General features: G+C 45.8%; 1 protein-coding gene across 1 annotated transcript in view; it reads left to right on the top strand.

The window, feature by feature from the left end:
- PCYOX1 (prenylcysteine oxidase 1) overlaps nt 1-14,181 on the top strand; it is a 58,580-nt gene that overhangs the window by 37,593 nt on the left and 6,806 nt on the right. The window contains exon 5 of the mRNA XM_075601335.1: nt 12,386-12,538. Coding sequence (XP_075457450.1) covers nt 12,386-12,538 — 153 coding nt within the window. The remainder of the gene's footprint in view (nt 1-12,385; nt 12,539-14,181) is intronic.

Raw genomic sequence — 14,181 nt, 5'->3', positions numbered from 1 at the left:
AAAATGAATATAATTCCTAGCGCGTCTATTGAGTGCATAGAGAAACTGGGTCAAGGCCCGCGAGAATGTAGATTGCGAGACACCGCCCACTATGCCCACAGTTGTCTGGTATGACGCGGAAGCAAGATAATGTAATGAGCACAGCATTTTAACAAGCCCAGGGACTGCACGACCTCTGGCTGTGAAAAAATCTAAATCCCCCCTTATCTCCTCATAAAGAGCTAAGATTGCTGCTGAACTCAAACGATAGCGACTTACAATCTCCTCCTCACTCATCCCATCTAACAGGGTTCTCTCCCTGTACAGACGCGGACGAGGCACAAGTTGTCTCCTCTGTCTTCTCCTCTGATCTCCTGTCCCTCTACCTGTCCCTCGGCCTGTCCCTCTCCCTGTCCCTGTCGTATCCGCGTCACTGTCACTGTCCCTCGGTGTGTCCCTACCTTGCCCTATATCATTCTCTTGATCATCAAGCATGTCATAGAAAAGAATGTTCCTGCGTCTCCTAAACATTCGCAACATTTTGAAATGAGTAGCTGTGAATGAGCAGGTAATGTGCGTCCTTTAAATAGGTATGTGATGATGTCAGGTGACATAGTAAAATGCAAGGTGTTACATTAACATAATAAAGTACTTCTGTGGCAAGCTGTGTGCACTTGTTGTTCTAAGTATTTGTTGTGTGTATTCTGCAGGGAATGATGATATTTGGCAATGATGTGACGTGAAGCTTTGTACAAAGATTGCTTGCAAATAAATAGTTGCATGTGCAATGCATGTAACACTTGTGAACGCAAGAGTCAGTCATGTAATGAGACAAAAAGGCTGAGATTGACGTGGGAAAAGTTTTGTGTAACATGTGTAATTATCCATGTTATTGTGACATGTTGGCAACAATGAATAGTCGTGTGCATATGCATGCATTTGTGTAAGGAGGATAGTTGGTATAGAATGAGTTTACAAGGTGTCCCAATGATGAATTACTGTACATGTGTGTATAAGTTAGGTTGAAGTGCTTGTAATGCAACGGTTACAATGTAAACATGCAATGTGATTGAGCGTCCAATAAGTGACGTCATGAAAATAGGGAGGACCCAAAAGTATATGTAAACATGAGAAGACAGATGTACATGAACGTTTAAAGATGCGTGTCACATTACAAGCATTGTGTAATGTAAAGGAAGATGAATATACTGTGTATGTGTGACATGTGTGACATGTGTAACATCATGTAAATAATTGTCGCTGAGTTGAGTAAAATGTGTGATATGATGTGAGGTTCTCCTTTAAGAGTGTAGTATAGTATTTTCCCTTGCCACATCATCACATGATGAGTAATGTGACCCGCAAATGCTGAAAACATGTAAAAGTCGAATGTTATGCAAATAAGACACGTCAGCTGTGACACAATGCAGGGAATGCTCCCACACTGTAATGCAAATCCCCCTTGTATTGTGAGCAATGAAACGTAAACAGTACTATACTGTTATACGTCCCCGCTCCATTGACTTCCATTGATGTACAGAAGATTTTTTTTTTCTAAGTGCCGTTCCGGCAGCCTTAGCGATCGTTCTCCCGTCCAAACTGCCAACTTTAGTTGGCGGGAGAAATCGGCCATAACATCTCAATTTCGTAGTGCCGATCAGCCCCGATAAGCTGTTTTTTTTTGTTGAATCCAGCCGATTTAAAAAAGTGGCGATCAGTGTCGAAAACAGGCTTATCGGCAGGCGACTGGCCATAACCAAATTATCGGCTCCGAAACCTGGCGATATGAAGCACTTATCGGCGCTTACTGAATCTCAAACCCAATTTTGGCTATAACATGGCCATATTTCCCTTATCAACGCTTACTGCATGAGGCCCTTGGTTCTTCTCCAGGAGACCCACTTGAGACAGAGGGACCAACACCTTCTTTTTAATAAATTATATCCCCAAATCTATCAGGCGTCATCAACCAATAAAAAAAATGGAGTTGCTCTTTTAATTCATAAAGATCTGAACTTTACATTGCAATCCATTCAAAACGACAGCTTCAGTAGATACCTGATAGTATCAGGCACACTAAACTCCTCCCCAATTACGATAGTTAATGTTTATGCCCCTAACGAAGGTCAGCCGCAGTTTTTTCAGATTTTAATTAAAAAATTGAGGCTTTCCAACAGGGCACACTAATCCTTGAAGGAAATTTTAACTCTTGTGGCAGGATGGTCGTGGTAAGTGAGGAGACAACACGACTTTTCTGGTGAAATAGTGCTGGTGGATTTATTTGTCCAAAAAGGGTAACTAAAACAATGGGTACACTGTCCCTTTAAATTGAAACGTAAACAAAAGCCTAACCCCGGTCGGGGCACTGACTAAACAAAAGTGCAGGCTAACTACCTGGCTGGCTAGCTAACCTAGTCCAGCCCAACAAGGTTCAGCAATAGCAGTTGGCTCCTTACCTGGGAGCTTTATTCTTCCCCCTTGGGACAGGATCAATCTGAGCAGCTTGTGTCTGTCTGTCAACACTCCTCTGTCTTCTCTCTGCACCTCAGAGAGAGAGACTGTCGCCCCAGAGGCATTTCCTCTTCCTGTTTTAAAGCAGGTGAACTAGCTTAATTTGAATCACCTGTGGACTGCTTAACAAGCTGGGTTAACCCCTCGTCTACTGGAAAGCATGCATACTGCCATCTCCTACTAACATATACTGAGTCAATGACCCTGTCACATATCCCCCTTCCCAGCGTAACGTTACCGAGTGGAGCGGCCCGTGCACCGAGACTGTGCACCCTAGAGAGTGCATCAGCATTACCGTGCAGTATGCCTGGCCGATTTTGGACCGTGAAGTTGAAAGGTTGAAACGACAAAAACCAACGGGTAACTCTCGAGTTCTTTTCTTTATTTCTATGCATCCACTGTAGGGGTGCGTGATCTGTAATGAGCGTAAAAGACATGCCTAACAGGTAATACTTCAATGTGAAGTTCAATGTGATCTATGTGAGTTCGATTCTATAGATTACATCTACTTACACAGTGTTTACCATCTGCACTATATATTTGTTATTCTTTTTTGCATATTTTGCTACACCTACCTGCGCTCCTCCTCATCTCCAAGAAACAATACTTCAATGTGTCTGTTGCCCACTTTACGGCCAAACACTCTTTTTCTACTGTGGCATATCTTTGTTCGCGGGGACACAATTTGCGACTTAAATAGAGGACTGGGTGTTCCTCTTCTCCTACAAACTGGGACAGTACTGCTCCGAGACCTACTTCGGAGGCGTTCGTTTGCAGAAAAAACTCTTTAGTAAAATCCGGGGCTACCAAGACTGGGTGACTACAGAGCGCTGTACGTAGGTCTAAAAATGCGGTCTCCGCATTACTGTTCCATTTTACAACATCAGGTGCCTTTGCCTTTACTAGATCTGAAAGCTGTGCTGCCCGGGTTGCAAAATGGAGTGTAAATCGCCTGTAGTAACCTACCATGCCTAGAAATGTCCTAACCTGTTTTTTTTTTAAGGGGACGGGGCCAACTCTCAATGGCTTCAACTTTATTGAGCTGGGGTTTTACTGTCCCCCTTCCCACAACATAGCCAAGATATTTTGCTTCTGCTAGGCCGACTGAACATTTAGCTGGGTTGGCTGTAAGACCCGCCTCCCAAAAGGTTCTCAACACTGCCTCAACCTTTTGTAGATGTGAGTCCCAATCTGGACTATGAATTACCACATCGTCTAAGTACGCTGAGGCGTAGTTCGAGTGTGGGTGTAACAATTTATTCATCAATCTTTGGAAGGTTGCAGGCGCCCCATGAAGACCAAAGGGTAAGACAGTATACTGAAAAAGACCATCAGGTGTGGAGAAGGCCGTTTTCTCTTTTGCTGAACTTGTTAAGGGGATTTGCCAATAACCCTTTGTAAGATCTAAAGTGGTTAAAAAACGAGCCCTCGCCAACCTCTCAATTAACTCGTCTACCCGTGGCATAGGATAGGCATCAAACTTCGAGACTTCATTTACTTTTCTAAAGTCATTACAGAACCGTATTGACCCATCTGGCTTAGGTACCAAGACAATAGGGCTGGACCATTGACTATGGGACTCCTCAATTACGCCTAAATCTAGCATCTTCTTTACCTCTGACTGAATAGCCCCTCTTCTGGCTTCTGGGATTCTATAGGGTCTTATCTTAATGGCTACGCCTAGCTTGGTGACGATATCATGGGAAATCACCCTAGTTTTCCCTGGTACACTGGAAAATACATCCCTGTTCCTTTTTACCAAGTCCACAGCTTCTCTGTATTGTTCAGGGGTGAGTTCTGCCGATATTCGAACAAGTGGTTCCTCCCCTTTCCCGGATTTATTAGCTACTACCGTCAGACATACCTCTCTATCCTTCCAGGATTTTAATAGATTTATGTGATAGATTTGTTCTACCTTCCTCCGATCTGGCTGTCGAATTTTATAATTCACCGGGCCGACCTGTTCTAGAACCTCATATGGCCCCTGCCAATGTGATAACAGCTTGCTTTCGGCCGTGGGAACAAGCACCATTACTCGGTCCCCTGGTCGGAAGTTGCGAACCATAGCCTGTCTGTTGTAAAGGTTCTGTTGGGCCCTCTGTGCCTCTTCTAAATGTTGTCTGACTATGGGGGTAATATGCGCAATACGTTCTTTCAAATCTTCCACAAATTGGACGACATTTTTCCCTGGAACAGCTTGTTGCTCCCACTCTTCTTTGAGGCTATTCAGAATCCCTCTTGGGCGTCTCCCATACAGGAGTTCAAATGGGGAAAACCCTGTAGAGGCCTGTGGCACCTCTCGGATAGCAAACAAGAGATAAGGCAACAAGGTGTCCCAGTTTTTCCCATCACTAGCAACCACCTTTCTCAACATCATCTTCAGAGTTTTATTAAATCGTTCTACCAGTCCGTCTTGTTTGCGGATGGTAAACAGAGGTTCTTAGGGACTGTATTTTTAGCTCTACACATAAGTCTCGCATAAGCTTAGATGTAAACGGGGTACCCTGATCTGTCAGAATTTCTTTCGGTATCCCGAGTCGGGAGAATACCTGTAACAATTCCTTAGCTATAGCTTTGGATGAAGTATTACGTAAAGGCAATGCCTCTGGATAGCGAGTGGCATAGTCTAAGATCACTAGGATGTATTGATGACCTTGGCAGATTTCTCCAAGGGACCCACTATATCCATGGCGATCCTCTCAAATGGGATCTCAATAATAGGCATAGGGATCAATGGGGCCCTCAAACTTGGTCGGGGGGCTGTCAACTGACACTCTGGACAAGAGGCACAGAATCTCTTTACTGCATTATATATCCCTGGTCAGTAAAATCTTTTTAGGATTCTTTGCTGTGTCTTCTCTACTCCCAGATGACCCCCCAATAAGTGAGAGTGTGCTAGCTCCAGGACCTTCCTTACTAATGAACTGGGTACTAGCAATTTTTCTATCTCTTGGCCCTCCTCTTGGCTCACATGGTATAACATGTCATTTTTAATACAAAAATAGGGATAGGATTCCTTGGTTGTCCCTTCTACCGGGACTCCATTAACTTCTACTGCCTGGCTAAACCCATTTTTCAACTGGGGATCATTAGCCTGCTCCCTACCAAAGTTAGTCAGGGAAAGTTCTAGACTTTCAAAACCTTCCTCATCTGGAGTTTGGCCGGTTACCTCCACGGGTGACTCGGACACCTGAGCATCAACAGGTCCTGTCTCGGACAACTCTTCTCCCTCTGGTCCCCCTCCGTCAGGAGTAGTGGCCAGTGCTAACTGGGGTGGGGGTGTACCTCTTTATTTTTCCTTCCTACGTTCTCGTTTCGACTTAGGAGTTTTAGACACCTCGGAGACTAATCCGGGGTCTGTAAATGGATAAAGCTCATCTGGAGTAGGATTGTTTAAGGTGAGCTGTCCTCTGATCAGGGTGTCAAAACCCGGGAAATTACAGCCTAACACTAGGGAATGGGGTAACTTTGGTACAATTGCTGCCGTAGTTTGGATGACTTGCCCCTCGATTTTTACTTTTATCAGAGTCGTGGTGTACGGAAGCGTACACCCATGCACACATAATACCCGCAACTTCTCACCCTGGTGTAACCGGAGAGGCTTAACCAACTTCCCTGATACCAAGCTAATATTACTCCCTGAGTCCACCAGGGCGGAGACTGGTTTACCATTTAAAATCACCGTGGTGAGGAAGTTGTGGGTACGTTTTCCCTCGCGGGTCATACCTACCACCCCACAAAATTCAGACTTCACAGAGCCATACGCACACTCCATTGGCTCAGACAACTGTGGGCAGTGAGCCTTAATATGTCCCGTCTCCCCACACTCAAAACAAACAATTGGCCCAGTTAGTTCTTGAAACCCTTTCTGAGATGTAGAGCTTCTGTCCCTATCCGGGTTTTCTTCCACCCGCTCAAATCGTGCGAACGGTCGTGGGTCCTGGCGCCAGCGCTGGCCTCTACTGTTCGAGTTGGTACGTGGGTTGTGGTTTGTGCGAGTGGGGCGTGACAGTTCACGGGTAGCCAGAAACTGCTCCACTGCGCCTACCATGGCATCACAAGAGAGGGGATCTCTCTGCCCCACCCACTGTTGAAGGTCCTGGGGTAACGCTCGAATGAAGCGGTCAAACACCACCATCTCAAGGATCCGTGTCAGGCTATATTCCTCTGGTTTCAGCCACTTGGACGCTATGTGAATCAAATCCCATAACTGGGACCTGGGTGGCTTCTGTTCCTGGTATCTCCACGTATGGAACCTCTGCACACAAACTGCGGGAGTCACTCCAATCCTTGCATGGATTTCGCTTTTCAGACAGTCATAGTCTGCTGCGGCTTCTTCGTCAAGGTCACAATACGCTTTTTGGGCTTCCCCCAGTAAAAAGGGTGCGATAATCCCATCCCACTTCTGACACCACGTGTGGCAGGATGGTCGTGGTAAGTGAGGAGACAACACGACTTTTCTGGTGAAATAGAGCTGGTGGATTTATTTGTCCAAAAAGGGTAACTAAAACAATGGGTACACTGTCCCTTTAAATTGAAACGTAAACAAAAGCCTAACCCCGGTCGGGGCACTGACTAAACAAAAGTGCAGGCTAACTACCTGGCTGGCTAGCTAACCTAGTCCAGCCCAACAAGGTTCAGCAATAGCAGTTGGCTCCTTACCTGGGAGCTTTATTCTTCCCCCTTGGGACAGGATCAATCTGAGCAGCTTGTGCCTGTCTGTCAACACTCCTCTGTCTTCTCTCTGCACCTCAGAGAGAGAGACTGCCGCCCCAGAGGCATTTCCTCTTCCTGTTTTAAAGCAGGTGAACTAGCTTAATTTGAATCACCTGTGGACTGCTTAACAAGCTGGGTTAACCCCTCGTCTACTGGAAAGCATGCATACTGCCATCTCCTACTAACATATACTGAGTCAATGACCCTGTCACACTCTGTTTTCAATGCATCTAGAGTCTGAGAGAAGTAATCAAACGTCTAGGCCTGGTTGACTCCTGAAGATTGTTTAATCCACTAACAAAAGATTTCTCCTTTTATTCCCATCCCCACGACAGCTACACTAGAATCAATTTCATTTTCATTGATTGCCACTTAGGTAGAAATATCACTAGATCAGATATTTTGCCCTCGGCATGGTCTGATCACTCAACAATTATTTCCTCACTGGAGCATTTTAATAAGGGGAAACAATTCATCCAATGGATGTTAAACGAATATTTATTATTAAAGGATGATACAACAGCTGAAGTATCAGAGGAGTTGATGCGATATTTTAACATTAACTCCACTCCAGACGTCCCCCACTCCATTGTATGGGAAGCTCATGAAGCTGTAATCAGAGGGAAATTAATAGCCTTGTCCTCCTGGAAAAGAAAACAGGAACAATTTCAAATTGATACCCTAACTAACAAACTGGAACAATTAGAAAAACTTTATAAAAGCACTCCAACAAATTTTTTTATAGCCAAATGACACATACAAGAGGTGAATTAAATCAATTCTTAGGCACTAGAGTAGAAAAGGCCATGCGCTGGACAAAAAATGTTATGACAAAAGTAATAAAGCAGACAGTATGTTGGCAAATAAACTAAAAGCAAAGCAACGCCTATCTTAGGCTGCGTCCCTGCTAGCGCTGAGCGGGCGGCACTTGGCGAGGTGACTTGCATATATATATGCAAGTCACCGGCGCTCGGCACTTAAGTAAACAAATTATTTAAACTTTCTAGCGTGCTCAGCTTCCCCTGCAGCGTCTGCAGCGTCAGCCCCGCCACCCGAACAACCTCCCTGCCGCGTGCGCTTGCGAAAATTTAAAGGACACACGACGCTCATGCTTGGAGCACGCTCAGCACCAGCGGGGACAAAGCTTAACACGCACTGTATTCGCACACAAAAGGGTGGCATAACCCAGGGGTGCACAAACTGGGGGGCGCACACCCCAGAGGGGGCAGGAGATTTGTCTGGGGGCGCGGTTGGTTGCAGAGGTCCTGCGCTCTTCCCCCAGGCATTTAAATAAAATGCCTGGGGATCACGTGAGGCCTCTGTAACAATAAAACTTATCAGGATTCAGACGCTGTGATGCGTCTCCATGGCAACGCGGCATCAAATGACGCTGCGGGGTCATATGACGTGACATCACAGCCACCAAATGACGCCGCGGAGCACATGACCTGACGTCACGTGACCCCGAAGCATCATTTGACGTAGCTGCCATGTAGGAGGGCGGGGGGGAACGAGCTCCAGAGCAGGCAGACAGGGGGGCGCAGCAGGAAAACCTATGATCCTGAACATATCTGCTCCGGGTTCAGAGATTTTTGTACAACTCTTTACAACTTACCAGAGAGACGAAGGGGGATCTCGGAACCTCAATTGTCAACAGACATTGATTTGTTCTTGTCCTTGTTGCATTTGGACAGAAGAAAAATAAAATGGGGGTTATGTGTTAATTGTTAAATATCTTGTGAACCTGTCTTGAAAATGTTAAATAAAAAGAAAGAAACAAAAAAAATAATGTTTTAAACGACGGTGTAGTGTGTATCCCAGGGTGGGCAACTCCAGTCCTCATGGGCCAGGGTTTCAGGATATCCCTGCTTCAGCACATGGTTCAGTCTTTGACTGAGCCACTGATTGAGCTACCTACGCTGAAGCAGGGATATCCTGAAAACCTGACCTGTTGGCAGGGTTGCCACCTTCTGCTGAATGATAAACCAGAGACAGTTTTTTTTTAAATACGAGTGAGTCGTAAGCCGAAGGTCAGGGCTGGAAGCAGAGTTGTGTAGTCAGTGTGAATGCAGAGGTCGAGGCAGGCTGAAGACAGGGATAGTCGAGGTACGTGCAGTGGTCGGGGCGGGCTGCAGACGAAGATAGTCGAGGTACGTGAGCCGGGTCTGGTAACGAGGAAGACAATAGGTAAGCGCGTTGCATGTACTCAGCATAAACTGGAACTTTGTCCGGGAACTTCCTGCTTACAGGGCTGTCCTTTTAATGAGAAGAAACACAGAGCGCGCGAAAGGTAGGTAAAAATATAATGTGCAGTACAAATAAAATCAAGTAGTAATTTATATATAATGTAGCTGCAGTTCAGCAGATTTAAATAAACTGTGTTCTTTTTGACTACTGCCTGACGAAGCACTGGAAAGTGTGAAACGCGTTGTGGTAGCAGCTCCCTTTCCTGTGTCCTGTGTGTTTTCATTGAGAGTTCCATGATTGGTAGAAGCAGTGAGCGAGTGAGACGTGCGCGATCGAAGTGCATGTGGGATCTTTGAACCCGGAAGCACCAACGAGTAGAAGGCGATCCCAGCGCATGGGATTTACAGCTGTATGCTCAACACCCATCCTGCTCCTGATCCCATCTGGACTCGTTATTTGGCAAAAGGGCACCGTTTATTTATATCTGCTGAACTGCAGCTACATTATATGTACGTTAATATTTGATTTTATTTGTACTGCACATTGCATTTTTAACTACCGTTGGTGCGCTCTGTGTTTTCTCTCTTCATGGTCTGCCACCCACGGAGCCTGTGTTTGGTGGGTGTTGTGGGGGACAGGAGAACCCCTCATCACAGAAGCTTCAAGAAGGAGTCAGTGTCATATACACATTTTTAGAAAGCCTGAGCGCGGATCAGAATCTCTTCTACTGTCCTTTTTAAAGTAAGTTGCCAGGAGCAAAAATGGACGATCCTGCCACAGAGGGCGAGCTAGAGCAAAATCCCAGACCGGGCTCTGAAAACCCGGAACGGATTTTGCGAAACCTCATAGTACCCCCCACCCCCCTCCAAAATTGATCTCTGGACGATTATACGGGTTTGTTGGGGGAACCTCTGGTGGAAACCTCGGATCAAGGAGGAAGCGTGGATATCACCAGCCTTCACCCAGGAATTCTCCTCTGGATCGTATCCCTCCCAAGATACAAGGTACTGGAGACTACCTCGAGTTTAACGGGAATCCAGTGAATTATATACTCCTCTTGACCATCCACCAGAACCGGTCCTGGAAGGGTGGGAGCAGCAGAGAAGTTGCTGTGAACCATAACCTTTAGTAGTGACACACAGAAGACCGGAGGAATCCTTAAGGTATCCGGTAGCTCCAATTTAACCGTAACCGGATTTACTTGTTTCGCAATCTTGTAGGGACCTATAAATCTGGGCCCAAGATGAGTGGAGACTGAGGCAGAACCCCATGAGAGGGAAACTGGCAGAAGAATCCGGAAAGACACAGAGGGTGGAGGGATGGTATTGATGTCCAGCAAATGCTCCCCCAACTTCACTGGGCACAGGTATTTTCCTGATCCCGCAATAATCACGCAGTCACGGATCCAGTGGCCCTAGGACCCTCAATACAGGCACAAGCCCAAGGTATGCCTCCTGCTTCTCTCCTTTTCAGACAGTCTGGTGTTACCTAGCTGCATAGGCTCATCATCCAGAGGAGGCGGAGAAACAAAGTTTGGGGCCAACCTGAGCCGAGGGACAGAGTCCTGATAGAGTAGTGAGTCGTAAGTTGAAGGTCAGGGCTGGCAGCAGAGTTGCATAGTTGGTGTGAAGACAGGGGTCGAGGCAGGCTGAAGACAGGGATAGTCGAGGTACGTGCAGTGGTCGGTGCGGGCTGAAGGCGAGGATAGTTGAGGTACGTGAGCCAGGTCTGATAACGAGGAAGACAATATGTAAGCGCATTGCATAAACTGGAACTTTGCTCGGCAACTTCCTGCTTAAAGGAAGTTGCCAGGAGCAAAAGGGCAAGCAAGAGCAAAATCCCAGACCGGATTTTGCCAAACCTCATAGCGAAAGCCATACTGTATCTTTAAGAGAATGGACTGAGATACACAATACGTGACATGGTAGCCATCTTGGAAGGAGGAATTCTAACCTCCTGTTGTTACAGGCAGACAGCTCTATGCTGCCCCTGAGGCAAATCACTAACTACTCTTATGTTAAATAAATAAGTTTGTTTCTTACTTACCTGTGTCTAGCAAGTGTGCTTGGAAGAAAGTAATTAAGTGTTTCAGTATAACTGATAACAGGGATAATACAATGCAATTAAATGATCAAGAAACAGAGATACCTCTAAATCTGGTGATACATCACTGCTAAAGGAACGAAGTCTGAAATGAGAACTTTATATTAAAATCCCGCTATTTTCAAACACCCCCCTCCCGTCCTCACCAAATGGTCCCTGTCACAGGCAGAGCCACAAGTGACATCACAGGAGGTGAAAGTCACTGGCAGAGCCGCCAATTACATGTAAGGAGATGACCGCAGAAAGATGCAGAACACTGAACATGACAGCACATGGGAACTCACAAAATCTATTACTTAGGATGATTAAGCTGTCTTATTTTATTGATATTAGACCTTAATCTATGACACACACACTCAGATTTTAAATGTTTTAATATAAATGTATTTCTTAATTGGGATGTAGTTTGCTTTATTTACTTGGAAGTTACTGTTAAAAGTTTACCTCCCGCAGCTAATCTATGCTCCTCTGACGTCCAAGGACCCGCCGTCTCCTGAGATATTTGTATTTTTTTGTTCTGGAGTTTGACACACAAAACTACAAACATGGCGGCCAATTCAGCGATAGAAACCTGCAATGTCAGTGATACTGCTTTCTATTGGCTGTCCTCAAACATGACAAAGATGATATTTTCTGTCCGGGAGGAAATATTCTTCTGCCTAGAACAGTAGACGGTCGGCAGCCCAGACATTGAGGAACCACGTATCATCTTTGGATGAACACCAGCTTAGGTGACCTCCCCTAATAAATCCCGGCCAGTGCACATTGCTGCTTTAATGCATTGTGTACTGTGCATTACCCTACTTCTGAGTATATTGGTTTATTTATCAAGGCAAAAGATTGTTTGCTTTAACATACTGTACCACTCACTGCTCATGTGTCACCTTAGGTGCTGTATCTCTCGCTGGGACCGATTCAGGACTCTGGGCGGTGGAAGGTGGAAACAAACTTGTGTGCTCTGGACTCCTTTATGCCTCTAAAGCACAACTCATCCAGGGCACGGTCACCTTCGTGCAGGAGAAGACACGTCCCTCGAGAACTGGTGAGTTATTGTGTCTGTCACGGTAGACCAAGCTTATTAACACTTTAATTACCGGGATCATTGATTGAGAAAGCAGCGAGATAAAATAAATTGTATTTATTCACCTAAAGAACGTACACAACTATGTTACACAAATTACAGGAAAAAGACACACTTACTTTGGAAACATGATAACAAAACGAATCTTTCTTAGTTGCAAACACAAAGCAAAATAATCCCGGCCACTTTTTCCTCTTGCTGTTGGAATCTGGTCACTTATCCGCTGAGAAATTTAGACGATTTACTCAGAGCTGGAACTTCTCAAATGGGACTGAATCTCAGGTGAATCACACAAGATGGAACTTAGATGAGTCTCCTTACATGATAGAACTGATGGAACTCTTAGATGGAACTAACTTCTGACGGACTGCACGAACTTTTAAAAACTTTATATGTCCTATTTCCATAATGTACAGCCAATCTCTGGTGTGGGAACCAATTTCTCCACCTATAGCCAGGTTCTTCCAGTCCTGCAACAACTGGCACAAAGCCTCAGTATCGCATCTGAGCAAGTGCAACAAAATGTCATTTTCCCCCACCTGTCACCTGGCAGATGGCATCTGGCCTTCCCAGTGAATGCCGCTCAGTCTGCCTGTTACCAAAAGGTTTAACACCTCTTATCCCTTGCGTTTGAACTGACTCTGGGATCTCTGTCCTGGCTTTCAAGTCCTGGCTGTCTCTGAGACGCATAGGCACCGAGCTTGGTAGCCATGACTTCGAAATCCCAGTTCACCCATAGGGCATCAACATATATACACATTAAACTATACCCATGTAATATAATATATTGTGGCCTGTCTAAGGCTGCGTCCAGGGTTTCAGCAGCTGTACGGAGGCACGCTGAGGCTGAGGGAAAGCGGGTGCTTTCCCTGGCCTTGGTTAGCGCGCCGTCCGTGGGCGTGTCGGGGGGCGGGCCAGTGACGTCACGGAGCTGGCGAACCGCTCACGTGACCGGCCCTGCGCTCCCTTGAGCGCTTGAAATCTAAAATTCTCATAAGACCCACGCTTCCGCACACTTGCGGAAGCGTGCGCGAGCCCCTGCTGAAGCCGCTCTCATTGCGGCTGCAGGGACTCACTGGTATGCACCAGCACGGATCAGCGCCTAAGCGCTGACCATGCCCGAGGCCTTATGTGTGGTAAAATATACACATTCTGCTACTACAATGTGTTACAGTTTTTTGATGCAGGAAATAGAGTGTAACCTAAATGGTTCCCCTTACACTGGCCTTCATCTCTTACACACAGCAACTGGATCTTTAAACATATTTCAAATCCCTACAAACCTAAACCTCTTATTTGAATAAAACAACCCTCAGTCTTATACCTGACTGGAGTGCAGGGATATACATTAACCCCTTGTGTCCCCATGTTAATAAAACAAACTTCCTCTATACCAGGAAACCCTGTGCCTTATTTTTACCTTTTCCTGCTCTGTGCTGAAGCAGGGCATCCCAGTGGTGAGTCGCAGGAATGTTTTCAGGATGGGAGTTTGACCGGAACAATGTGCTCTAGTGTATCCAAGAATCTTACCTGATTCCTGGGTACACCCTTGGGGAATCCTGTAACTCCGGCATCCAGATATATAGCAACATTCTGCAACCAGT

This window comes from Ascaphus truei, chromosome 5, assembly GCF_040206685.1.
Source record: "Ascaphus truei isolate aAscTru1 chromosome 5, aAscTru1.hap1, whole genome shotgun sequence".
Classification (NCBI taxonomy): Eukaryota; Metazoa; Chordata; class Amphibia; order Anura; family Ascaphidae; genus Ascaphus; species Ascaphus truei.
The sequence above is the reverse complement of the archived record's forward strand: the minus strand, read 5'-3'. Positions and strand labels throughout refer to the sequence as shown.